This window comes from Megalops cyprinoides, chromosome 24, assembly GCF_013368585.1.
Source record: "Megalops cyprinoides isolate fMegCyp1 chromosome 24, fMegCyp1.pri, whole genome shotgun sequence".
NCBI lineage: Eukaryota > Metazoa > Chordata > Actinopteri > Elopiformes > Megalopidae > Megalops > Megalops cyprinoides.
This window is the reverse complement of record NC_050606.1, coordinates 20583478-20610895: the sequence shown is the minus strand read 5'-3', so window position 1 is coordinate 20610895 and position 27418 is coordinate 20583478. Positions and strand designations below refer to the sequence as shown.

At 42.2% G+C, this 27418-nt stretch overlaps 3 protein-coding genes across 8 annotated transcripts; 1 reads left to right on the top strand and 2 right to left on the bottom strand.

Annotated features, from left to right (window-relative positions):
• Positions 1-877: 877 nt before the first annotated feature.
• On the top strand, positions 878-18965 carry LOC118771161 (serine/threonine-protein kinase MAK-like). 6 transcript variants are annotated; one of them, XM_036519059.1, is made up of 16 exons: positions 878-1004; positions 3366-3668; positions 6626-6680; positions 7095-7216; positions 7424-7503; positions 8796-8928; positions 10533-10704; positions 11093-11260; positions 12525-12830; positions 13508-13695; positions 13835-13977; positions 15546-15680; positions 16541-16627; positions 16829-16948; positions 17166-17261; positions 17627-18965. In XM_036519059.1, exons 2-16 carry the CDS (start codon positions 3568-3570, stop codon positions 17776-17778), a joined length of 2058 nt encoding a protein of 685 aa, XP_036374952.1. In that variant the 5' UTR covers positions 878-1004; positions 3366-3567; the 3' UTR covers positions 17779-18965. The 6 variants fall into 6 exon arrangements, with proteins under 6 accessions (XP_036374952.1, XP_036374953.1, XP_036374951.1 ...); XM_036519060.1 differs by having other exon boundaries at positions 16538-16606; XM_036519058.1 differs by having other exon boundaries at positions 16538-16627.
• Positions 18966-19055: 90 nt separating this feature from the next.
• Positions 19056-21098, bottom strand: LOC118771163 (transmembrane protein 14C-like). The gene is made up of 5 exons (XM_036519064.1): positions 20742-21098; positions 20119-20202; positions 19713-19814; positions 19453-19540; positions 19056-19250 (listed from the first exon to the last, which is right to left on the bottom strand). Exons 2-5 carry the CDS (start codon positions 20192-20194, stop codon positions 19211-19213), a joined length of 306 nt encoding a protein of 101 aa, XP_036374957.1. The 5' UTR covers positions 20195-20202; positions 20742-21098; the 3' UTR covers positions 19056-19210.
• A 460-nt stretch (positions 21099-21558) lies between these two features.
• On the bottom strand, positions 21559-27204 carry pak1ip1 (PAK1 interacting protein 1; the record flags this gene model as incomplete). The annotated part of the gene is made up of 10 exons (XM_036518731.1): positions 21559-21698; positions 22154-22283; positions 22465-22564; positions 22962-23059; positions 24604-24749; positions 25063-25115; positions 25594-25668; positions 25955-26075; positions 26389-26551; positions 27115-27204. Coding segments are annotated over 10 exons (1116 nt in total), but the record flags the coding sequence as incomplete, so codon positions are not given.
• Between the last annotated feature and the right edge of the window lie 214 nt (positions 27205-27418).

Here is a 27418-nt window from a genome sequence, read left to right as displayed (position 1 = left end):
GTCTATCTCAATAGCAAAATACATTGTAGTTTTCGAATTAAAATCGGATTGTTGCGTGAGTGCCGTGTATACGTAATCATTCAGGTCAGATAGAGATACATGTAGGCTACTATTAAAATGAGAGATTGAGTTTTATATAGTATCTGTTATAGTCCGACTCTGAACATGCGATTTCTGTGGCTGTTCGTTGTTCATGTCATGGCAAAACTTCACGTTGACGTTTGGGGCGAGCTCTGCTGTCATCACTTAAGCTGTTCTTGGTGTGAAGTGTCAAACTGAAGGACTGGCTACTCTGAGTGGTCAATGGGATGCATTTTTGCAATGTGGCATGCAGCTGTGTTTAGGAATGCCAGCATTTTTCCTGCTCCATCACAAAACACTTAAAACGGAATAATGCAGCTGTCGTTGCAGGAAATTTCCTGGGAGATAAATACATGCAAACCGCACCTTTTGGTTTTTAAGACCACATTCATACCACTCTCCAATAATGATGGTATTTTGCTGCTACAGTGTGAAAGTGGGTAAACCTTTTATTCAATTTAAATACACAAAGTGACCAAACTGAAAATAGGACCAGTTCTTATCGCAAACAAAATAAGGTAGTACTTTTACCAAACATAGGCTATTATTCTCATGTTGCGCTCATCACGCTCTTTGAATGTGAAAGAAATTGCTTGCTGTGCAGATAAATGGAGATGCTTTATTCTATTCGTCTTGGTTTACTTCTAATAAAGTTGCCTGCATGGAACCGACAAACGCCGCAAGGTGGAAGAAGAACGCAAATTCGAGCGCCCCTTCGTGGCGCACATCAAGTCCCATAAGGCTTTGCGTTTTTCCCCTCGACCAACGTGTTGTAGCATTAGGTGGTGGAGTTTCCGTTGCCAAGGGGAGAAAGACACAGCCCATCGCGGAGCAGGAGTGTCCCAGACTGCGTTTTTGTCATAACAAAAGCGAATGCGATCCAGCTGCGCAGGCATCGGAGTGAGGAGACTAACAAGAAGAGGGTAAGCGCAGAGAATCAGAGAAAAAGAACGACAAAGATAGATAGCTAGAGCCTGGATCCGAATACACTGTCATGTAACGATTTTATACTGTAGGAAAAAGTAGCCCGTCCAGCTCCAGTTGCTAGCTAGCAAATTAGCCACTCTGCATTGTTCTCTAACAGTGTAGCTGTTCAGTTATTGAGGCATGATCGGTTTAGGAAACGCAGTGCACTACATAGTTATCAATCTATAAATAGATATCACTGAGTATCCCGTTATTGTGACACTAGCCCGCAGTGTGTAGGTATTTGTATTATCACTCTAGCGACTAATTTTCTGTCATTTCAATTAGCCAACGAGCTAATGCTGCTCCTGGGAACTGGTAAGCTAACGCTAACCCCAGTTTTATGTCTGAATAGTAACTAACTTAGCTAGCTAACAAACTAGATCTGTTTCACTTTTATAGTTTGTTACAATGCTGTTAACTACTTGCCCCCATTAATGTGATTTTTTTCACAGTCTGCGTTCAAAGTTTCATCTTTGGGCGTGTCTTAATTTGCATGCTATGATTTCAGAAAGAGCTAGCTGTATAGTTGGACAAACGTTTGACAGTAGATAAAACGTTAGAACATACATTTGGATATTTGCAATGCATGTAAAAGGATCTATATGTTTGTATAACGCACGATCATCTTATTTTCAACTAAGATTTTCTCCGTTACTTATAATTTCCGAAATTATCCCAAATTGTACTGTAATTACATGAACCGTTAGTTTCCACGTGCGGTATGAAGCAGGGTTGTAACCTGCTTGCGACGGTGATTGGTTTCGTAGAGATCACTAGTCACCGAAACCAGAGTGACATTACATATTTACACACAAGATGTATGGGACCTGTGTATCTCAGTGCATGCTGCTTTGACCTTGAACAGTTTCCCAGTGTACGCAAGTGGCCCTGTTTTCATCCTCTTAAATCCTCCTAAACCCCTTTCCAGCAGATTACTCTTCACAGAAGCTTAGCGCAACAAATAATCTGTTACAGACAATACTTCACTTGGCCACAGTAGTGCTGCCAACTTTGTCTCCACTTACAAAAAAAAAAAAAAAAATGGACGTCAACAAGTGGAAGCGTAATATGCAAGACATAAGCAAGTCACGTGTTTCTGACTCGACAGTCAGGGTTACTTTTGAATTTAGATGTGCAGGCTAAAGAAATCATGACGTATTCAGTTAAGACGCCTAATTTTTTGTGTTTGAATCAGTGTCAAACGTGAGGCCTATTATCTGTTGTCCTGCATCAATGCCAGCGCTATGATGTCCTTAATAACTTAAATGCCTTTTCAGGATATAAAGTATACTGACAAAGGTATTGTAAATGTCTCATTCAGAGCTTCACAATTGTGTCTGTCTGACATTCCACCTTCCACCTGCCATTTATGTACACAAACAATTTGTAACTCTGACTGACAGAATAATTATGGAGTACTGTAATACAACACTGAATACTTTGCGCAGAATTCATTAATTTAGAATATCTGGTAACCCCTGATAAACCTGTTTGACTTAATGCTTAACGCTGTGCTGAAGTGAGAGGAAAGAGTTTTCGAGAGATCTCATTTGAGGAGTTAAGTAACAGTATGCTGACATCTAGGCCAAGCATAGATCCTCAGAATGCTCTTTTGTGTTTATGTGTTTATGCTAAATTTCTAGAATTTTCTAGGATTTTCCCTCATTCGTTGCTGGTTATCAAAACAGTGAAAAGGAGGCTGACAGGTGGCTGGTCTACAGCTTATCATAGGCTTCGTTTAGCCTAGCTCTTCACTTTTTGTGCTGTTTTCTGCATGCTGTGACACGAATTGTTCATGCTTTGTCCATGCTCTCAAGGGTCATTGTGAGAAAAATAGACCTTTGTTAATTGCCTTTGATGCACTAAGTCGGCCATGAGCAACCAGACGGCCTGCTCTCAAACCAGCATCACTCCAGCGCCGAAATCCAATTTACAGTAAAGGAGATTGAGGGCCAGGCAAGTGTCCTCGAGTATCGCGGACACGTCAGATCCCATTTCCGCTGTGGCGGATTGCTGCAGCCCCAGAGCCTGGTCGCCCTTCTGGAGAGGCGTCCTGGCGACGGCGCTCCTGGCACACTCAGGCAGAACCTGCATTTAATCCACTTCCTCTCAATCAGTCTCCTTAAGTCCCCGAAACCTAGACTTAAGCACGAGAGAAGGAACTGACCCTGATGCAGGTGGGGATGGCTTTAGGAGGAGGAACGCCAGAGGGGTGGAAATCGCGTGGGATTTGCGCCGCTTCCATTTTGGGAGCCTTTTTCGGGACGGTCCTGTCTGTCGCAGGTCTAGAGGTGCTTTGTTGTCATTTTCGGTAGGGGCGCAGGGATGGAGCAAACGTCTACCCGTGACTCGCCACTCGTCGGGACCGTCTAGAGGAGAGGAATGGAGGCCAACCCCCGGACAGCTAGCTCTGTGTGAACCTTGTCCACGGGACCGAAAATTGATGGTGGAGGAGCCAGGGCGTCTGCGCTGGGGAACAGTGTCTGAGCACCGCGCTGCGCTCGGCCTCCTGGGAGGATGAACCGCTACACCACGCTGAAGCAGCTGGGGGACGGCACCTACGGCAGCGTGCTCATGGGGAAGAGCAACGAGTCCGGCGAGCTGGTGGCCATCAAGAGGTACGCGACGGGTCCCCTCATTCTCCAAGCCCTTGTCTGTTCCTTAATTGTTTAAACTTGGAAGGCGCTCTGGGTAAGAGCGTCTGATAAATGACTTAATATAATGTAATTTGAACTGCATGTGAGTGGAAACCAGCCTATTGCTTTGTTTCCATGGCCATATTAAGTCCCTCAGGACGCTGTGCTGTTGAGAATGGTTTTATTGCTTTATTGGAATGCAGGATCATCTGAAAGTCATCTAGGGTGGTGCTGTGAGGACACAAAACCCAGGGAAAGTGTTGGACGCACAAATTATTTACAATATAACCTTGTTATGGCCAGTGCTGTGGTCTTTGCTTAGTTCGCCTGACTAAACATTTTCCACAGGGTTCCTTTTGAAATATTATCAGCTTTCTCTGTTAAGTGTTTAGGTAATGTAACAATTAATAGCTCGAGGACCCCTTACACTCAGTCGGAAATCTGCTGAATCTGCCACCCTGTAACTCATTGTCATAGGTGAACCTCTGGTTATATAGTTTTGTATGTGTCATAGTGCGTTGCTAAGGACTGTAAAAAAAAAAAAAAAAAAAAATCATGTTAGACTTCTGGCACATTATGTTCGCATTTGCCTGCAGCTTGTTTCAAAATCTGTCCAAATAAGACTGAGCCAGGCTCCAGTCAATGTGAAATCGCCAGTCACTGTTTGTAGTAGCACTGTTATTGAGATTAAAACAAACACCGTGGAGGTTGTTAGGGAAGTGTGCTGAGAGAGCAATAGGATAGCTGCCTCACTGATAACTCCATTAATCATAAAACTAGGAGAATAAATGGGCGTAGATGAGCTGTCGTGTCCTAACCGGGGTGTCCGTATTTCACTGACCAATGAAACAATGCCTATTTGCAGTGGTTGGCTTTTACCTGATTAGCAGTGCATGCTAATCAGAACAAATAATTACATTTGGTACTATACCGTCTTTTAAGTACACTCACAAGCTCTGCCTTGACTATCATGAGCCCAGTGATTCTGGATTTCCTCCTGTAAGTGATATACTGTTCATTAGACTTATCCTGCAGCAAGCTCGACCCAGATTCCTACTCTCTGAGGTACATCCACACACTACTTTGGCCGCCTTCAGCAGGCTAGTTAAATGCTATGTCCTGCCTCACCCTAAGACCCCAGAAATGTTGTGCGCTGCGCGTGAATGAGTCCCGCCAAGACGTGCCTTTTCGTCTCCTTTGCCGCGGCATGGCGGCTTACACGCACGTTTTTCATCGAGGCGCGTTAATAATGCACACGCTGCGGAGGCTCCTGGCACCGCGCGTGAGGGGAAAGGCTCTCCTGCAAAGCGATCCCTCGGAGGAGGGTGAAAGCAGTGAAAGTGCGCGGTGTTGTGTTGCCGCTTCCCTCTTCAGACTGCGCCTGCCACAGATATTCTGCGCATCGATGCGGTGTCCAGCTCTGCTTGTTTCGCGATGAAAGCTGCGTCTCTTCAGACCGCGCCTGCTAGAGATACTCTATGTGTCGAGCAGATATGCAGCTCGTTCCTCATTGCACAGGTTCTGTCTCTTCAAACTGTGCCTGCCAGAGATACTGTATGTATCGAGCAGATATCTAACTCTGCTTCATAATGAAAGCTCTGTCTTTTGACTTCACCTGCCACATGCTGCATGCTATTGCAGGTATTCTACATACTGATCAGTAACTAGTTCTGTCTATACTGTTATTTAAGCTGTAAGCATTATGATATGCTGGTTTGTTAGGAATATTTTTGAAAAGTCCTGGTCTAAAACTGAACAGCAAGCATGGCAATGCTGGAGCCTAATATCTGGTCATAATATACAATATCTGTGATAATACATTGTGTACTATTTGTTACTTTGGTGTTTGGCTGTGTACCATGTGCATGTGATAGACTCTTAACTGCTAAGGTTTAAAATAGTCTTGCACAGTTCTTTTTGAGCCTTAAGCTCTGTCATTATACTGTAGATGGCTGTCACAGCTGTCCTTCTTTAGAGGGATGTGTGTGTTTCCTCACAGAATGTAAAAATATGTTGGCATTCGCCTGAATTGCAGGGTTACCACACCCACAAGTTGTTTTTCTTAAGAAAACTCTGTTCTGTAATAGACAGGGGTGTCTTCCACACTGCCTGTTGTCATCACGTGACTTTCTCCTTGACACTTGATTGCCCCTGCTGGGTTCACTGTCCATCCCATTGCTGGCTTTCTCTCATGGAGCAGCCCACTGACCCGCCCTGAAGTCACTAGTGTTAGGCCATTCTGGCTCGGTCACAGTGCAGAAGGCTGCAGCTATTATAAGCTAATTATAAGCTATCAGAGGAGAGGCTATCTTCAGTTTGTCAGCCGTTTGACTACCCTTTTTCCACACTAGAACATGAAATACGTTACGAAATAAAAAAGATGCATCTGACTTCTTGCTCTTCTGGTTTAAAGGAAACGCCTCTGACCGCTCTGTTAGTAAACGGCAGCTAGACCGTGATGGCGAGCGATGACCTCTTTAGTATGACTTGAGTGTTATTACTGCTGCGTTTGAATAATTCACCCTGCATTGTCCCTGTGCGTCGCTGCGCCTCTTACAGTGCTCAGACAGGCCCGGTCAGTGTTGGCCATCATTTATTGATGATATCAGTTATTAGATCCCCTGCCCTTTGCTTTCTCCCTAAACGACCCTATGAAACCAGCATCTCGATGTGTGTTTCAGCTGGCTGTGTGTTACCGCATCATTCTCTTAAAGTGTTCACATTGTGCATTTAAGTGTAAAAATTAAACATCTGCCTGGGCTGTTAAAATGATACTTTATCAATAATAAAGAAATTGCAAACTGCAGCTAGCTAGCCCTAATGTGAATGCACTGGCTCATGTTGGCAGTGTTTAATGTTATGTGGCAATTATTTGTCAGGTCTGCTTTGTAGCTACATTCCTGAGTATAAATGGTCTAAATGCTCTGCTCTGTTTCCAGAATGAAGAGGAAGTTCTATTCTTGGGAGGAATGTATGAACCTAAGAGAAGTGAAAGTAAGAGCCCCACATACAATAGCAATGTACAATAATTTGTTTAACAATATGTGTAACAATGTGTACTGTTACAGTGAATAACATTGTGTAGCAGTGCGTACCGTTACAATGTATATCATTGTGTTACAATGTGTACTGTAACAATGTATCACACATTCTTGCAGTACAGATTGTTACCTTGTTACACACATTGTAACAGTGTGCTGGTTCATCATCCATGAAAACATATAATGGGCAAGTACTTAATTACACTGCATGCTCGTGTTCCTGTAAGATACATAAGCACTTGAAGTTGGACACCTTTGCACATTTTATAAGAGATAGTTTAAATTTTTATTATGTAGGGGATATTATTTTATTCCGATGTGTGTTTGGCCTACCCCCGCTAATCTGTCAACGTGTTTGTGCTTGCAGTCCCTAAAGAAGCTGAGTCATGCCAATGTAGTGAAATTAAAGGAAGTCATCAGGGAGAATGATCATCTGTACTTTGTCTTTGAGTACATGAAAGAGAATCTGTATCAGCTCATGAAAGACAGGTAAGATTTAACCTGCGGTCGATCACAGCAAGCACTAAATGCTGGGAGAGTTTTAGCTGCAGTCTCTTTATCATCTGTGTGACTTCAGCATACGTGTTTGTTACACTTTGCAGTGATCAAAATAAGTAATTTCTGTAATGGTGCCAGTGAAGGTGATGCTGAATATCTCCCTTTGACAGTTATGATCTATCGATTCTTCATTTGCAGAAACAAGTTGTTCCCCGAGTCAGTCATCAGAAACATAATGTATCAGATATTACAGGGGCTGGCATTTATTCATAAACATGGTAGGTCTCTCACTCGGGCTCCTCTTTGAAAGAAGAGCAACCATTGAGTCAGGTGCCCGCACAGCATTCTCCACACAACCAGCAAAGTACATCAGCTCCAAACGAAAGCCATCCTGCTCTCGAAAAACAACTTGAATGAAACAATAACATATATCAGCATGTAGTAAAATATTGCTAAAATATATCTCATATATCATTAAATATGATGTAAAGTGTGAAAATATTTTGCAACATACAAATACACTTGTAAAGTCATGTGTTAATTTTGGTATTTAGACTGCTGGTAGTGTGTTAGAATGCTGAGTTGAGGAGACCTCAGTTTTTCTTCCTCCTCTTTGGGGCGACTGGGTTTTCGATACCAAACTTCTGCCTGGAATGTAACTTGCTGTCTCTTGTGAGACTGTGATTGGAAACAAACACATCTTTAATACCACAGTGACAATTAGACGTCATAAACCTGTTCGAAGGTGCCCTATTTTGCCAGGCCAGTTGGCAGACAGCGCAGTGGCAACTAGTTTGGACTGGCGTGAGGCGCCCAGAGTCGCGGTATCGCAAACCCCCTCGGACGACGGCACGTTTTCTGGCCTTCATTTTTCTTTTCCTCATCTTTTCTTTCTGTTCTGTTGGCTTTCCCTCTGTTTTCCTGCTGCCAGGGAGAATAAGATGTTCACTGAGAATGAAATCAGGAACATAATGTTCCAGGTGCTGTCTGGCTTAGCATTTGTCCACAAGCATGGTAGGACTCTCTTCTGGCTGTTCTCTCTCCCCGTCCTCTCCCTGCTCCAGCATGTCTGACATTGAAAGACTTCGAACGCTGTAGTGATTGCTTCAGTACCTTACTGTAATGATTGTTCTAGGAGCATGTGATTCTATCCAGTCCCCTTCCTTTTTTTGTTGTGCATGTAACATTTTTGTTAATCTCTGCATTTGCTGAATGTGTAATGTTTAGAAACAAAAAAATACTTCATTTCATTGGTTTAAGTTGAGCACAGATTTGTAGCATTTGTGAACACTACTAGTAAAGTCTCATTAGCAAACATCCTTTTAATGAATACATTCAGATATCCATATACTCTGTGGCCCTTGTTTTTCTGTGTTTATGACCTGGGATAGTGGAGAATGCCATCTTTACAAATACCTCCAGATATCTGTTCACTCTGTAGGCTCTTATTTCTCTGTGCTTATGTCCTTGGATAATGGAGCATGACTGTGCTTAGTTGTTACCTCTGCTGTTGAGCACGATGCTTGAAGGGTTGGCTCGCAAAATGGTAACCATATGTCATGCACGGCAGGGTTCTTCCACCGTGACATGAAGCCGGAGAACCTGCTGTGCATGGGCCCGGAGCTGGTGAAGATCGCTGACTTCGGATTAGCGAGGGAAATCCGCTCCCGGCCGCCATACACGGACTACGTGTCGACAAGATGGTGAGGGACATGACTGTTCTCTGCTCTCACAACGATATCTGTTTGTGTATGCGGAGACTCCAATCCTGGGTTGACTGGCTTAGCTTACATTATTACACAGTAGACATTTATACAGCTGGATGTTTACTGAAGCTAAGAAAGTATCTTAAAAATTCAAGTGTATGCGTAAGTATAGAGAGGCAGTGTCTCCACTGCAAAACTTTGTGTTGCAAACCTAGCTCCTTAACTACCACAGTGCACTACTCCTTAATGTGTGTTTTCACAGCCTCTATCAGGAATCAAGCAATGAATCAGCCAATTTTAATTTAGCTCAGGACCCTACACAATAGTGTTATTGTGGAGTGTTTTTGCTCTAAAACATAAAAACACGGACATTACCATCGCTCCAAAAGTACTTCAGATCAGGTGCTGGGTACAAGCATTTGTGCATTAGCTACCTGTTTTAGCTAGTGCTTGCCATCAGTTATTGGTACTATCATTAAAATGTTTGACTACCTAGTCCAAATGAAAAACCCTTGACATTATAAATGCAAATATCCAAACTTATCTTTCCAAATTAAAAACAGACAACAGTTATTGAACATGGATGGATGGCCTAATGGAGGTAAGTAGACAACACTGACTGACAAGTAGAGCATGAAAACAAATCACGACATAGCTGCTGAGAAAATAAAAATAGCACTATCCATTAATAACAGCATCAGTTCAATCCATTCATTCGTTTAATGAAAAATGGTGAGGTTCTCAGTTAAACTTAGCCTCTGAGTAAAAGGCAGGGAGGGTAATCGCGGATTAGCTTTGCTCGTCAGGGTTTAAACTGCTGCAGATCTCCCAACCTCCTCGGCATGTGGGGCCGCGTCACCTCGTGCGCGTCTTAAAACGGACAGCGCGCACGTGCTGGGATTAAATAAATGCTGACGCACGAGTCCACGGGCAAACGGGGGGTCGACAGGGTGCAACATACAACACCGGCACAGAAAACGGGTCTGAAGGGATCTGTTTCATAACCCTTGATGGTACAATAGAAAGATGATGTCAAAAAGGACAGTATGCTCTCGTGCGGTGAAGGTAGTCTGTGTTAATGTGTACTAACCTGGAACTGTTTCATTTTTCATGTGGCACATCTGCCAGCTACATGTTGAATCCCGTTGCTCAATAATACCTTAGATAAAAGTCTAACAGAGTGGTAAGGAGTGGGACTTGCAACCCAAAGGTTGCAGGCTTGATTCCTTGGTGAGCCACTGTTGTTGTACCCTTGAGCAAGGCACAAATCCAAATCGGCTCATTAAACATCCAGCTGTATAAATGGATAACATGTTAAAATTGCATGCCATGTAAGTTCCTCAGGAAGAAAAGAGTCTACTAAACAGCTTGCTGTCATGCCAGTGCGCAGTTAGTGGTTTGGAACAGTATTTAGTAAGTTGCGGTTGCTCTGGATGGGGGCACAGTCATTATATCCTTTAATGTACCAGACCTGAATGGCTTCAGCAGATAGCTGTATAAATGAGTAACATGTAAAAATAAATGTTGGTGTTGGGTAAAATGTCCCAGTGCTTATGTCCCGACCCAGAACGGCGCAGATTGACTTGTGTTCTGACCTGCAGGTATCGCGCCCCGGAGGTCCTGCTCCGCTCCTCGGTCTACAGCTCTCCCATTGACATGTGGGCGGTGGGGTGCATCATGGCGGAGCTCTACACGCTCCGCCCCCTGTTCCCTGGCAACAGCGAGGTGGACGAGATCTTCAAGATCTGCCAGGTCCTGGGGACAGTCAAAAAGGTAAGTAAGAGGGCGGTTCATTCCTTCTGCACTGTGGTTGACACATTTTAGCAAACATTGCTAAGCAAGCTAAGCATGTTTGTAAGTGACCAGCAAATTTATTACATTGTATAAAAATAATAAAAAAGTACCTATTGCATGAATTTGAAAGGCTGGGCAAAGTACAAGCTGTAATGGGGTGAGATTGAATGGCCCCCTTGTGGAAGAAGTGCTGAGGTTTGTAAAAAACAGGCAGGACTTGGCAATCCAATGAAAGAACCTGCCTCTATCCAAGTGCTGACCTTAAAGTAAAGCTACTCCTGTGTGTTTGCCAGCAGTTTAAATGGTCTCCCACTTGTTTCTGTGTGTTCTGAGCATGGCGGTGATGCAGTCTCGCTTTGTGTGACAGAGTGACTGGCCAGAGGGCTACCAGCTGGCAGCGGCCATGAACTTCCGCTTCCCCCAGTGCGTCCCCACCAACCTGAAGACCCTCATCCCCAACGCCAGCAACGAGGCCATAGCGCTGATGAGGGACCTGCTGCAGTGGGACCCCAAAAAGAGGCCCACCGCCGCTCAGGTACCGCCATCTGGCACGCACCCCACATCCAGCGGAATTATTGCGTAAATATACACATCAATCACCAATTTGTTGCATTTTCACATATTTTCACAAACAAATACCCTTTGTTCGTAAGTGTTTATTGGTGACACAGAACAGTATTCCTGGATTTCCCCATTAGGCAGATCCCAGAACATGTCCCAGTTAAGATTTTCAGAGAAAAGTTACTTCATGACTTTTGGATTACTTCATAACAAACCCAGGAATGCATTCAGCTGGGTGCGGTGAGAGCATGGACCTCACACAGCTCATTTAAAAATACACATCCGGATGAAGCTGAAGCCTGATGGCCATCTCCTGATTTTAGTTTTTTACCCAAGTTGATTAAAGGAATTTAATTCACTTACAGTAGTAGAAAATTCTTGTTTATATAAGTCATATACAAATACTTGATGTAACTAAATGCTTTCCAGGGGGTTTTGTTATTTTTCATTGAACAGCCCAATAACCTGAAAGACTCTGTGTGTATTGTGTTTAAGGCTAGTACACATAAAAATAGATATTTTTATGCTTCTTCTCCTTTGTACATCCTACTATTTGGAATTTCCAATTGGACGCTCATCTCTCACCATCAGCTGATGACACGGCTGGAATTGAACCTGGGATATAGAGCTCAGCTTGCACTCAAAGCAAGCACCTTAATCACCGAGATACCTTTTAAATAAAAAAAAAATTATTCAAGCTTCAGCCATGTTTTGGCTTTCTGAGTGTTTATTGAGGTGGGATATTATATGCTAGCACTTATGTTGGGTGCTCTTCTGTTTAGAGCTGACTTCATATGTCCACTCTGTCATGATGTTAGCATTAGCAGAGCAGGAATATTTAACTTAATGGGCTCCTGAGTGATATTAGCAGTGATACGCCCCATTTCCCTCTGTGAGGCTCATGAAATGAGGCATGGCATGAGGCTTGTTTATTTTCCTAATGACTACCACTGACCTCTGAACCATAGACCAGACTCTATTACAGTAATATCCTGCAGTCACTCAGGAGTGCAGCTATCCACACACCCTGCATCAACCAATCAGCCTGCACTTGTACTTGTAATACATAATGTATATTTTTTTAACGAAGTGCTTTGCTGAAGGTGCAACCTGTAGGATACATCTTGGTAACCGTCACTCTACATGGCTGCCCCACGTTAATGCTGCTTTGTTGTAGGCTCTGAGGCCCAGCTTGGTGACCCATGTTAACTGCTTCTCTGCTCCTGCTGTGTTTTTAGGCACTGAGATACCCCTACTTTCAAGTGGGCCAGGTCCTGGGCCCGCCCCCCCAGTACGTGGAACAGCAGAAAGCCCAGGTGCGGACGGCCCAGGCCCCCGAACCCAAGCCCCTATCCCTATGCAAGTCAGACGAGCAGTCTCCAGCTCAGAGGACGCGGGTCCCGGTGCTGGGCCCGGGTGTGAGCAGGACCCATCACCAGCCCCTGCAGCAGATCCCCCTGCCCCAGAACAGCCTGCAGTCGGACAGTTACAAACAGGAGGGGCTGGTGTCTCCCAGCCTCAGCAACAACAACAACCCCCCACTGGTAAGTAGCCTGTACAGCATGCTACTGACGACTGATGTACCACTGTCACACTACACAGCACTGTGCGGTATTGATACACTACACAGTACTGACCCCGCACAGTATTGGTATGCTACACAGTACTGACACGCTGAACAGAACTGCCACACTACACAGTAATGACACTACACAATATTGCACAGTACTAACTGCACAGTACTAACACAACAATGACAAGCTACATAGCACGTCACTGATACACCACCGAGACACTACAGAGCACTGACACAGCACCTACACACTGCACATCTCTGATACACTACATAGCACCACTCCTTTTACACACTGTGGATCGCTAACACATTGCGTGCACACTTTTTACACACTGCAGATAACTGGAGCACAGCACAGAAGTGAAGGTTCACTAAAACACTGCATAGAACATAATTGCATGACTGCATGAGTCCCATAATTAACATAAGCACACCACTGTGCACCGATACCCTGCATGGCATCAGTTTAGACTACAAAGAGTAGTATTTGGCAATTAATTAAAAGGGTATGCTTTGGCATGTGCTTGGCATGTCCAGACAGGTGAGATTATCGGCTTCTGTGTTTTTAGAGCGCGTAAAATGAAGTTGCACTCTGATTTGGCCCAGTATGAACTGCCTGACGGTGCCTGTGCTTTTCTGCGGCAGAAGCTGAGCCCGGCAGGCAATGAGAACCTGGTGGGGGTGAAGGGTGGCCGCCGACGCTGGGGCCAGACCGCCGTGAAAGCCACCGACAGCTGGGACGAGCTGGACGACTCTGACATGGGCGTGTCCTTCTCCAAAAAGCCAAGCATCGGATCCATCAAGGAGAAAATCCACGAGGACGCAGTGTTTCGGCAAGTTTCTTCAAAAGAGGAGTTTAGACCTCTTCCCCATACATTTTGCGATCCTGTGTGATTGGATGTGCTTTCTCAAAGTATTTATAACTGCGTAATTTTTTTACTGATTTCACCTTCCACCATCTTTGAATTTCAGGCACACAGAACCGAAGCCTCTAAACACCTTCAGTGCTGTAATTAAATTGCCAAACAATACGACCCTCAACAGGAACGACTCTGAGACTTCCAACACTTCATCAGCAAGACAGCATTACCTGCGGCAGTCGAGATACCTACCAGGTAAGAGCTTCCTACACAGATGAAGAATAATTGAACACCTGGATGGCTCATGTTATTCTGTGAGTCCATTTGTCAGCCCATCAACATGCCATATTGATCTGTGAATCTTAATAAATTGCATATATATATATATATTGCATATATCAATATGTATTATTTTTCTTTATACAGACATATTACATTTACATTTATTCACTTGGCAGACGCTTTTATCCAAAGCGACTTACATAGCTTACCGTTCTTTACAACGTTGTCCATTTATACAGCTGGATATTTTTACTGAGGCAATTGTGGGTGAAGTACCTTGCCCAAGGGTACAGCAGCAGTGCCCCAGCGGGGATCGAACTGTGCAATATTACATATATTAATATTCTGTATTATCAACAATATGCTGTTTATTACAAAATATTTCATACATGCACATTAATGTATGTATATGCAGTATATGCTGGGTACAGTGCACTCCACATTTATTCATACCGCTGACTAAGTAGAGACATGCTATAAAAATATACACATTGGACAAATTTAGGCAGAAATATTATACTCTGGGCAGAAATATTATACTTAAATTGTAATAACATTGCACAGAGAAAATTCAGGTTGATCCAAAGCATTTATCCAAATACACAAAGAAATGGTGAACAGAGCACAAAATGTTCTCAGCTGGCCATCTCAATCTCCATTGAGTATTTGTGGCTTAAACGTAAGAAAGCAGTTCACTAATGAAAACCAGAAGGTCTGAAGTTCCCAGAGCCATTCTGCCTGACAGAATGATCAAAACCTCCCTTCAGAACTGCCAGAAACTCACAAAACACTACACAAAGTATCCTGTCAATTTAATCGATGGCAGAAGAGGATATACTAATATTATACACAGGGATGTGACTCTTGTGTTTTCTGGAATAATCCATAAATGAACAGTGTAACTATTTGTAATGCTATGAAGATTAGCATAACCTTTAGGAATTAAAAGTACGCAGAAACAACTATCCAATATGTATGTTTTTTTCATATATAGCATTTTTTTCTTTAGTCAAGAGTATGAATACTTATGGAGAGGGTGCTTTATTTCAGTAATTATGTGTGATTCATGTATAATTTTATATAGCATGTTTTATCTCATTTTACTGTATATTTCATTTGTTCACAATGACCATGTTTTTAGAGTGCGATTTTTTTTCTTCCCCAGTTAGCATGGACTCACATTTTTTCTCATAGGTGCTATTATTCTTGAGGCTTACTAGCCTGGTTTAACCTGGTCGTAACATGTCATTGTAGTGTCGTTTTTGTGCTGCTCTGTCAATTTTTCATCTAATAGCAATGTACAGTAATGCAGTTTAATGAATATTATTTTGATCATTGGTGAAAAACTGAATCAGACTAAGCAGGCACAGCCCTGAGTGAGCATACAGTTTGTCTGGTTGTACGAAATGAGCAGTATCAGAAAACGATGCTATACTGGATGCTGTAAGTGGTCATCATATGTTTCATAACTGTGTGGCACTTCGTAGAAAAACAAAGATCCATGTCTGTACAGTACTAAGGAAAGCTTCCATTCCCTCCAGGAGTGAATCCCAAGAACACATCCTTAGTCACGAATAAGGACGCAAGCAGAGATCTGTGGGGCAACCCTACCTCTTTAATAACTAAACCACTGGGTCCCATTGGAGCTGAGCTGTCTGTCGGCAGGGTGAACGCAGGTAATGTCTTCTTTTAACTTGTACCCCCATCATAATGTTTGTAAACTTCCATTCTACTCTGTTCCGTGTTCAGTGTGCTGTGACAACTTTGACTATATAAATGCGCTACAACAAATTTGAATGAAATTTGACGGTTAGTACTACAAATCTGCATGTGATACACTTGCCTAGTTTTCTTTCCTAATGCCTCTGTAGTGATTCAGCACTGAAGAGCAGCTTTAAGTGGGCTAACACTGCCAGTGCTGGCAAAGGGAGGGGCCTGTATTATTCATAGGCTAAGCAGACTGGCATGTGTAGCGTATCTGGCTCCCTGCAGATCTCTATTCATGAGATCAGGGGAGCACTAAGACAGCGGGTGAAGGTCAGGTGTAGCTTCAGGCTTGGAGTCTGAAGATCGCTTTCTTTATTGCAAGATTCACCCAAGGCCAAACACTCTGCTTTCTTTTTTTCCGTCACCTCTCTTTTCCGCTATTCATTACAGCTTTCCTCATCTTTCCTTTTCCCTGCTTTGCTGTTAGTCTTAATTCAGTTTAAAGGCTCCAAGGGCAATTCTCTGGGGAAAAAGACAAATACTCACCCCCCCCCCCCCCCCCCCCCCCCATATGTACATGGACTTTTGGGTTAACCAACTCTGACAAATAGCTATCCGTAAATTAAACTATACAGATGGCCCTTACAATGCAGATAGAAGAATGTTTTGAATGCCCAACCAAACACTTTTCCTTGGTTTGCTGTCTTCAGAGAGTATCCCATGTTCCTTTTCATCATTTAAGTCATTCATCAGTTTCTCCCTCTGCATTTCTGTTTCCTTTCTTTGCCTCCACTCTCATCCATCCCTTGTTTTGCCATGGTGACAGAAGACCCTAAACCATCAGATAAGCACCCTCTAAAAGAAAAGACACTCGACAAAGTAGAACTGCCCAAAGGTACCTGTAATTTCACTCTAAGTGAGTAAATTATGTTTATGATAAATCTGTATAGCAAAGAAAAACAGATGTATTGTTTGATAGGAAGAAATGACACAGATTTAACCCAAACTCAGTAGTGCATGGTTTATTTTGAACGTGCCCTGTGTTAAGTCTGTCTGTGTAAAACATTTTTTTTGCATTTAGTATGAATTATGAATTCAGTATTTTTTTTTTCCAAAGGAAACTTTGGGAGTGCAAACTACAACCCAGGTGGGGGTTATGTGTCGTCTTTTCACAAGAAGGAAGTGGGATCTGCTGGACAGAGGATCCAGCTTGCACCCATTGGAAGCACGTCTGCAAGTAAGTGCCAAGCCTCACTTCAACGGAGGAAGACCTGCATTGGAAATGACATCCTTTCGATGCAGTAATGAAGCTGTTTTGAGCCAAGTTTCCCCTGGCAAATGTCTACTGTAAAGCTGCCTGTCTGAATTTCCATCATACATTGTCTGTCTTTCCTTTCTTCCAAACGTTTCTTTCCCTGTAACCTCTTTTCCATGTTCTGTTTCCATGCTCTCAGTTGATCTTTCTTCCTCTGCTGATGTTAAAAATGACAAATTGAAACCACCCAAGCTAAAGTCTGCTTCCAACAAAGCCCTGATTGAAACAACAGAAGGTAATTCAGATAAAAAGCCCCATTATACATTCAGAAAGACTTTGGTTGTCTTAAAGGGCAACTAGAAGGATACCTCTGAAGTGTAAAAGAGTAGTTTACTGTAAAGTCATTATACCAGTAAATCTAGTTTTAGCTTAAATTCTTCAGTGGTCAGTAGGAGGAAAAGTGTTTAGTTGAACTTTCCAAACTCACAACTCAAAATTTCCGCGGCCCTCAAGTCAAGTTTATATATTCAGTGTTCCACCAAAATACTGATGGGATTTGTATTTTCGTGTAGACCCACCCCTGAAGCCTCCCATAGCCAGTTAAGAGCTTGGAATGCAGGTAGCTGGTGCTGCATGCTCATTTGTTCTTTTCTGTTGCAGAGTACGAAGGATGGAAGGGCAGGGCGTCAAAAGCTCAAATCCCCGGATCGAGTTTCACGGTGCCTGCAAAGAGCCTTCTGTCCAGAGCCCCTCCCTTGCAGCCAGTGCATGGGAGAGTAGACTGGGCAGCCAAATATGGAGGCCATCGATAGCTCTGCCCACTGTGGTTAGTAACGGCCCCGCCCACTGGTGCGTTCACACGCCGTGGACTGTGAGAGGAAGACCTGCCCACTGTAAGAAGCACCGCCTTGAACTGGGCACCTCCATAAGGTGGCAGCCATTGTTATTCCTCAGCATGCATACTTCTACTGATGACCAAGTGACTTGTGGTTCCTTTCGGTTCGGATGACGTAAAATTCATCTCAGAAAAAGGATCCCCTTTGTTCATTTTGGGAATATATGTGTAATTTTTTTACATGTAAAATAGTTTAGTCTTGATACAACAGATTTCAGCGTAATAGGCAATATGCATTGTTAAAAAAGCGGGTAGTGATGGGAATAAGCAGTATATTTTCTCATGTGGCCATTTTCTTCACTACTGTTTCATGATGAAGGGAGTCATTTTGGAGCTGATTTTTGTTGGTTTCCCATTTAAACACATATAAAAACTTATATAAAAACTTAGAAAAAATAATCTAAACTTTTTTCCAGACAAGTGTATAAACAGGCATGAGACTTCTTAAATTAAAGATTTTGGTATAAATGACTTTTTGGATAGAAGCGCACTGATTCTGAAAAGGACAGCCGGTATTTGAAGAGGCCGGGTTCACATTATGTCTGACATTATCTTTGACGTTAAATAATGACGCAGTGTTTTTTGATACATGGTCCCAATTTAGTGGCCTCATTCTAAGCACTTAGGTGGCTCTCATTTTCCTGTTAACTTGCTTGCTTAAAAAAATGAGGAAGAGTAATCAAACCCTTTGGACAATGTATGTCAGACCTGTCTGATATCTATTGATTTCAGCTTATTATGCATTTACTTTTAATTACTTAATTGTATTGTACCCTTTACTGTAAAACTGTCTTGCCAGAAGTGAGATGAAAAATGCCATGTTGTACATGTACTTATTTGTTTTTGGGTAGACGCATTCAAAGAGGAACCATCCTCTTGTGTATTCATATTTTTATATTTATCTCTTTAATTGTAAAATTACTACAGTCAAAGTTTCCTGGAGCACTGTGTTTTCATGTATCACTATCAGTCTTGATAACAAATGGTCTGAACACATTATTATACTGTTTTTCTATGCAGGTAAGATATGTTTCAGACTAATGCCCAGGGCGTCAAGACTGCATCCATCTAAACTACTTGCTGGCTTATTATAACCAGCAGGATATGTTTGTATCATTAGCAGAATGCCAAAAGAGTGTGACACACGTTTCATGTTGTCATTTTATAGAAGATACTTGTCATTTTATTGTCATGTGTTTTTTAACAAAATATCCATTAAAATGTCTTATTATGAGAAAAGGAAGGTCTGCTATGATAATTAATGCGTTGAGGAAAGGAAAATGATTTTACAAAGCGTTTTTGAAGTTTGGCCACTCTCCAGTGACCATTATGTTTGTTTGATGTGCTTTCTATAACATGCCCAGACCAATCTTCACCAACATCAGGATGCTGTGAAAGAGAAAAGACAGAAGAATTCAAGAGACTGTGAATGACCATTGACTCATTTGTTTTTCTATAAAATCAGTCCTTCAGATCTGTATAAAAGGTAAAGGTAATATGAAGAAATTTATGAACAGAATATTTTCACTTTCCACATATCTTTGTAAATAATCTAGTTTTGGCCATCTGTCTGAATGCCACAGTACTGTACCTTGCACCAGCCATAAGTCCTGCTGGCATGAACTTCCCAGAGTTTAAAAATCTTATTCCCATGATAGCAGTCAGTATTCCTGCAGCAGCTGTTCAGAGAGTGAAGAAAAAAAACTTAGGACATTCCTGGCAGAAGAAAATTGTCATCTAAGCTTTGAACATCCAAACAATGTGTTTTACTCCTGTAGAACACTCTATACCTACACATTTGCTATTCAAACACAACACCCCATCCCCGCCCCAAACCACAATTTCACTCACCCAGAGAAACCCAGAAGTTCTTTGGGTTCTGCGACATCTGGTATGCCCCAACAGCAGCCAGGCACCCAAAGAATACCCCAGCAACCAGGGAGGGGACGCTGCCTTCGGAAGGAAGAGGGAGGGCTGATCATTAGGTCTGCTGGGAGATTGTGTTCGTTGCATTTTCACAGAATATAACGGATGTGTGCGTGCCATCGCTGCATTCGTTGCCATCTACGTCTCATTTCAGGACATGATACTGAACAACTTAAATGTTGCGGGTAGACATTCAGCCCAAACTTTATCTGGTAGATAAAGAGGCAAGAGCTGCTCCCTTACTGTAAAGGAGTACTGTAAAGGATTTAGGAGATGCCACAACGCGCCATTTTCTTTAAAGTAGCTTTTTATAACTCGAACACTGCTGTACCTTTTCTAGCATAGCCCATAATCCCCCCTGTTACAAGAAGGACTGCATAGCCATATCCAATCCAGTCAACGGGCATGTTCACACCTAGAATCACAAGGAAACGGCAACAAATATCACCTTTTACAATTTTCGCACAAACTTAAAGTAGCTAGCACAGCTAGCTAAATGTCTTGGTGGAAACAACTACAGTGTATTTATTCCTTTGATTTTCCAACGTTAGTCTGGCTAGATTAGTATATTATGAACTATAAACTGACAAGCTTAGTAAATATAAATTATAGCCAGGGCACAAGCCAGAAAACCAATTGTCTAAAATAAGGCAAACGCTTAGCTGTAATGGGAAAATATAATAATGCAATACCTAAAATGTATGCCATACCAGCCAGGTGATTCAAATCTACTCTGAATTTATAACACCTGGCTAATGTGCTAACTAGAAAATAATATCGACGGCTACCTTGGTAATTTACCACGTGAACATGGTTTGACCGAGTTTTAATGTCCGAGATGGCTATTTAGCTAGCTAGCCTGCTAATCCACTGTCGATAACTCGTGTTTCTTCATCGTCAAGCAATCAGTGAAACAGCCAACCGGGGAGATGACTACCGTTAAAGTATACTTGCCTTTAACTTCGCAATCTTCCGTGTACCTGTAGGGTTTTCAGTTAAAAACTGGGAGAAAAAACGGCACCTGAATTTCTTCAGTGCAGTTACCCGGAGTTACCTTTTGCACAAATGAAAAGGCGTAACATAAAGACAGAGATAGGAGGCTGAGTAAAGGCGTCTCGTTGCTGGCATGTAATGTACAGTGCTATCTGAATGGTTTGGAAGACATTGGACTGTTGTCATACGTGCAGCTTGTGTTATTAGTTATGTTGCAATTTTCTGGCTAACTATAAAATACGATTTACATATTAAACCTTAAAGTTTGTTTTGACTGTCTTGTTATAATCCGGAAGTAGCTGGGTCAGTTCAGGAAGTGTTGCCAGGAACGCTCCTTCATGCCTAATGCACGTCAGCCCTACGATCAGAAATACCCGCCTGTAATGGCCGAAAACCATTACAGCCTTAGGTCTAGATCTGGAAACTCCTCAATCGAAGTCGCACTGCAAAAATGCCTAAGTCAAAAGTCATCGTGTTATTAGTTAAAATGATCCGTTTTCGTCAGTGTCCCGTATCGAATTATGCAAATTAGAGAGCACTAAATCTTAGCGACCTTATACTTAGCGAATCTTATACTTCCTACTCTAAATTATATAACTATCATTTAATTCCAAATCTACTTAATCCTGTAAATTTCGAGATCTGACACATTTCCGAAACTATACCCCCACAAATGGTGAATAGGAGTGAAGGTCTGCATACTGTTCCTGAGTATTTTATCATAGTAGAATGCTATAATAAACAAGACACATCTAAGACACACATTTTAATAACAAATTTATTGTGTTTTCTGCTTCTTTTTCTTTTTGCTGGTTTCTGTTTTTGTCTTCTTGGTGCAACTGTCCTCTTCAATGACCACTTCCTCAGCAGATGTCCTCACCCTCTTTGACTTGGTAGGCTCAGACACGTCCTCCACAGCTGTTAGTGAAAATAATGAATAGTCTTTCAGCCTCTAATGTGTTAAGACAATTCCATGGTCAGATGTTGTGAGGTGTGGTGGACTCTGTGGACCCTGAGTTTGTTTTGATTGCCTTTTACAAGGGGACAGGGAACAATTTCTCCCATTAATTCAAACCTTTTTTTTCCCTTTACATCTGATTGTATGGCGTGAATGTACAAATAAAGTGTATTATTCATAGGCATGCAGATTCAAGTCCCAAGTTACCCTGCAGTTGTAGCAGGGTAAATGACCACAATTACCTCAGTAAATACTCATCAGCTTCAATGAATAATATGCCAAATATACACGCTGTAAGTTGCCAAGTATCTTCAATGTGAATAAAAACGAATGAAAACAGTGAATGGATACATGTTGGGCTTCTCCCTAGGCTGGCGGACAGCTTGTATTACAAAGCGGGGCTTCAGTGCGGTACCTTGGGAGGCTGCGGCCTGTGGCTTCTGTTCCACTGTGGCCTCCTGCTGTGGGCCCGGCCTCCACACTGCCAAGCAGGTCAGCCTCGCTGTGGTGTTCACCTCCCCGAGGAGGGTTGGGGGCTCCATCACCTGAGAGAGCCATTATTATCACAAGCCCTCAGATCCACACCCACCCAAACACACACTCACACAACTGGGATTATGCAAGTTTACAGGCGTGGTGCAGTTATTCAAACTATAAGATATGTTGTTTTTACAGATCTGCCAAGGATTTTGTATGACAGTGATTGATAGTTACTGTGTTCATTACCTTATCAAGATCGACTTTCCACATTTTGATGAACCCATCATTTGATGCAGACACAAGGACGCAGTAGTCCTCCATCGGGAAGCAGTCAAGAGCTTTGACTCTAGACTCACAAAATAAAAAGTGAGGCAGGTTTTAGAAAAAGCCAATCTTTGTAAACAAACAAAAAACTTTTAACAAACTTAATTAAAGAAATTCAATGCTACACTTGATTCTAATGCAGCGGTGTGAAACATAATTCTTGGGGGTCTGTAATTTATTGAATTGAATTCTTGATTAAATGCTACATTGAAACTTTATAATTGCATATCGTGCCATACACTCAGATATTTTACAGCACTGTATTTGGGAAAATACATCATTAAAGATGACCAGATAAGCTATTGACTGGACCAGTTTCACAGGTGATAATTGTTTGGGACAAAAGAACCAGCACACATCACAGCCACCCCTGTTCTTGTGCCACACTCATCAGGGCCATTTGAGTGACACACCCCTACCTGGTCTCGTGGGCCTTGAACTCGCAGAGGCACTTCTGAGTGTCGATATCGTACAGCCTCAGGGTCTCCTCATCGCCTGCCACTGCCAGGATAGCAGGCTGAGAAAGAGACAGGCTTTCTTTACAGAGCATGACCAAACTCTATTCAATCAGATGGCACCAAACACAACTACTGACTGCATCAATTAAAGGAAAAGGAAGTATCAATGAAAGAAGCCTCACAGCATGTGGAATCATTGTGTTGTGCAGGTTATATGTAATGTGTAAGAAATCTTTACATATTTTATTCATGCACCCAATGTAAACCTTTAAAGGTTGTACACGAACTGAATTAAATTATTAATCAAATAATTTAATCATATTAAATCAAATGATAAAATCAAGTAATTTACATTTCCCTCGGTTTTTGGAGTTTTCAGACAATGTTACAAATGAATAATCCACAATGCCTGTGACAGCAGAACAAAAATGGGCACTGATAAACAGCTGCTGTGGCTGTATTGGTACATTGTTCCTGCAGGAGCTGCTGGGGAGGGAGGGACTCGGGCAGTGAACAGGGAACAGGGACACTGGTTGCCTGCAGTGCGTATTATAGCTGCAGCCTAGCCTTGCATACCTGCCGTGCACCAGGCCTTTTGTAAGACAAATGTCAACAGTGCATTTGGCTGAGCTGAGGATGCAGAGAGAGCAGGAGGCAGGGATTGTTCCACACTTGCCTCAAGAAATGCCTAATGTGTGCCAATTGAGCGGGCAAAATACCCACAGGTTTTGTGTGCTGTACTTTCAAGCTAAAATTATTGGTTTAGACTCACTGATTCTCAATCCTGCTCCTGGGGCCCCCCTGCTCCGCACGTTCTCCATCTTTCCCTGCTCTACCTACCTGACTGAACTCATCAGTGGCACTTTTGATTAGCTGAGCACACCTGATTTAATCAAGAGCGTGTTTGGAGCAAGGATAGAAAATATTCAGGACAGGGGGGCTCCGAGGAGGATTGAGAAACACTGGACTTTAGAGCATGGTTGTCATCATACATGTCATCAGGCCTGATGAACAAGGCTAGTTGCAGCCAATGAAATTTACTCTAGTGTCAGAACAGACATAAGCAAGTACTTTGCTGCCCCCTCATGGTACAACAGAGAGAGTGTGGTCTCAAAGAATGGTGTTCTTAGGAATTATGTGGGGTAGTTTTTCAAAATTTTTAATCCAGGAAAAACTCATTTTCAGGAAATGGTGCTGGATCATGTTCATCGACATCAGCAAAGATCAAAATTCATTATAAAGGATGTCAGTAGTTAGTGAATGAAAATAAAGTAAAAACATGCTACAAAAATAAGGATATTCACCAAATAATCTAACCCTGGCCACTTCCAAGAAAAAAGTAACATTGTGGGTAAAATTTAAACACAAGAAGGACTGATGATAATACATTTTCTGACTTGCTCTGATCTTTACAATGTTCTTTTCAGACGCATTTGTAGTTTGGTTTCATTTTGAGTCTGGTTTTCCAAAATTAATTCTCATTCAACATTGACAAAAGTTACAAACATCTGCCCTGAAGGTCATATTAGCATACAGCAAAAAAACATTTATGCCAAACAGTGATTTAAGATAAGCAAAACACCTGCAAGAGTCAAAAACTTACACTGAGAAACTTCAAAGAGGAGATTCTCTTTAGGTTTGTGATGGTCCCGGTCACTGAAGCCGTTTCTAGGCTGTAAATGTCCATTTTATTGTTCACAGCCACAATGTACTTATCTCCAGTTGGGGACCACATGACTATATGGGCATCTAAAAAGCAGAAAGACATGGCAGGGGTAAAGTAAAAAAAAAATCACAATAGCAAAAAGCATCCCTTCTGAATTTAATCACTTCCCAGTGCCACCAACAACAACAAAAACATTGTTACAGTATATATATTACCAATTTGCACTGAAGACATTCTTTCCAACAGAGACATAGAGAACATACAATTAATATACTATCCATGCATACAGCTGAATGTCTAGTGAAGCAATTCAGATTAAGTGCTATGCATTAAATAGCATTTTCCCTCAATATGCCTTTACCAAACAGCAAAGCTGTGAAAAAAAGATTAACTTACTTTGTTTTATGTTTTTGATGAAGGCAGATCTGCCGTCTATTAGATTCCACGTTCTGGAACAGAAAAACAATTTCAAGACTTAAGTTCTAATTAAGTGTCGCCTCCCCTTGATGTGTAAACTCTGAGAATGACGTCAAAGGTACACAGTTTTGATCCCCAGGAAGAGGACCCTCGGTGATTTAAACAGATTTTATATTTCTGTCAATGACTAAACCACTTTCTCAGATCATTCTTGGAATGACAAACTGCACAATGAGGAATGCATGATAGTTACAGGCAGCAGAGCAAGCAGAAATCTGATGACATAACCTGATTTTAGTAAATGTGATGTCATCTTAACTGTGCAACTGTGAAACTGATGGATCAAGGCACACATTGTTATAAACAAATGCCAACAGTCTCACATGACAGGTGGCCACAAGGCAGCAACCTCAGTGACCAATTCAAAGGTCCTCATCTTCTGTTCCTGAGGGGATTAATAATATGGCAGGTACATACAAGCATGGGGTCATACGTTACGAAGGTAGTTACCGGAGTGTCTTATCTGTCCCGACTGACAGTGCAAGCTTTCCAGAGGGATGTACTGACAACGATGACACATAACCTCTAACAGAGAAAACAAGATGATCAAACCATTTAGCTTCCATTTTACACAGTCCATAAACAGCAAAACTAGGATGTTAACTGTCCTAGACCACAAAGAGAACTGAATTGAATTGTCTAGGGTGACTTAAAGAACTTTACATTAATGCATATTAACCAGATCTAAAGCTGGACATTACCAAAGTAATTCAGGCTAACGTCATTTTTAAGAGTATACCAGTACTTTGTCTGGGACTCAAACCAAGAATCTGCAAGGTGCTAGTCCTATTCCTTAGGAAAAAAGACTTACTTGTGAGCTTTAATGGATTTCAGGCACTCCCACTTCTTGGTGCTCCACACACAAAGCAGGCCGTCCTCACCTCCACTCAGCAAGTGAGAGGCACCATAGAACTCCAAGCATGAGATTGTCCCTGTAAGTGAATTTAGCAAGACATAAAAGACATTTTAAAAGGGTCAACTGCAACGAACCTTGAGAGTGTGCAAAGCTTGATAATACACCACCAGACTGTTCAACTAACTGGATATACCTAATTTAAGAGATTAGGGCAGCCATCCCACTTCATATACAGTTCAGTACTGGAAGTCGCTCTGGATAATAGCGTTTGATAAATGAATGCAATGTAAACAAGATAACCGACTTCAACTGTATCTGTATTTCTTTATACACGTGCACAGACATAAAAAGGGAAAACAGCCGGCAAGACCTTGCTCGCCATCTCTCACCGTCATGGTGCAACAGAGCCCCGTGCTCGACTCGCTTTCTCAAGTCGTACAGCTGGATGGTTTCGTCTCTGCTCCCTGTTGCGATGAACCTGTCACTGGCGGCCACAGCTGACAGAGATGCTGTGTGAGCGTGATGCGTGAAGTCGGCCGTGGGGGTCCATTCCTGGGAGCGACACGATAAATCCATGTGACTTGAACTCTAGTTTTAGTTTAGTAGAGTTATTAGCCTTAATTTATCAGCCGCTGTGAGTGTTGTCCTTAACACCATTTGTAATGGGGGTACATGTCTTTTCTAATGTTGCTATAGTACTGACACTACACAAAAGAATTTGCATTTTCCCCGATATAAACACTTCTGTCAATAAATCGCAGCTGACATATGAACTAGAATTAGCGGGCAGCCATGATAGTGGTTTGTTGTTGCGCTGGCTATTCCAAATAAATGGTTTGTCGATGGGACATGGATCCAGTTAGCTAGTTCGCGGAGAGCTAATTAGTTTACAGTATCGTTAACTACGAAAGTAGCTTATTTGTTACTTGATGCTAGTGAATGACTTCGGTTTCGCTAAAACACATGAGTATTCTAGCTCACTAACTAGCTAGGGTAGTTGTCTGTTTGACTGACAAAACCAATCTCTCTAGCAAGCGAAATGCACGGTTTGATCGATCAGTCACGCTGCCATGTTTACAGAGTTAAACATCTCATAACTCTAGACATTTACATACCTTTTCTCCAACTCGCACCTTATAACCAAACACAATCTGTTCATAACTACCGGCTATCAACCCCACACGCTCCATGATGGCAACACGTTTTCAATACGACTAACACATCCAATGTGCGACACGGGTGATCCAAAGAACATGCCTGTTTATAAATAAGGTACAACACATTTACTACAAATAATTAGAACAAGTTCAGTATGTTTGTATGTGTTTATTATTAGAATTAAAGATGAATTAATGTATTTTTGGTTTAATTTTGTGAAAGTGTCAAATATAGCTCACAATTTTACTTCAGGCAGACTCG

What these genes read in the sequence shown, in the direction of transcription:
- LOC118771161 (XM_036519058.1), top strand. Translation starts at nt 3,568, where the DNA reads ATGAACCGCTACACCACGCTGAAGCAGCTGGGGGACGGCACCTACGGC. An exon ending in TATCAGCTCATGAAAGACAG is followed by an intron (nt 7,217 to 7,423) that starts GTAAGATTTAAC and finishes CTTCATTTGCAG; the next exon opens with AAACAAGTTGTTCCCCGAGT. An exon ending in ACAACAACAACCCCCCACTG is followed by an intron (nt 12,831 to 13,507) that starts GTAAGTAGCCTG and finishes TTTCTGCGGCAG; the next exon opens with AAGCTGAGCCCGGCAGGCAA.
- LOC118771163 (XM_036519064.1), bottom strand. Translation starts at nt 20,194, where the DNA reads ATGCCCGTTGACTGGATTGGATATGGCTATGCAGTCCTTCTTGTAACA. An exon ending in GAACTTCTGGGTTTCTCTGG is followed by an intron (nt 19,541 to 19,712) that starts GTGAGTGAAATT and finishes CTCTCTGAACAG; the next exon opens with CTGCTGCAGGAATACTGACT. An exon ending in GGACTTATGGCTGGTGCAAG is followed by an intron (nt 19,251 to 19,452) that starts GTACAGTACTGT and finishes TCTCTTTCACAG; the next exon opens with CATCCTGATGTTGGTGAAGA.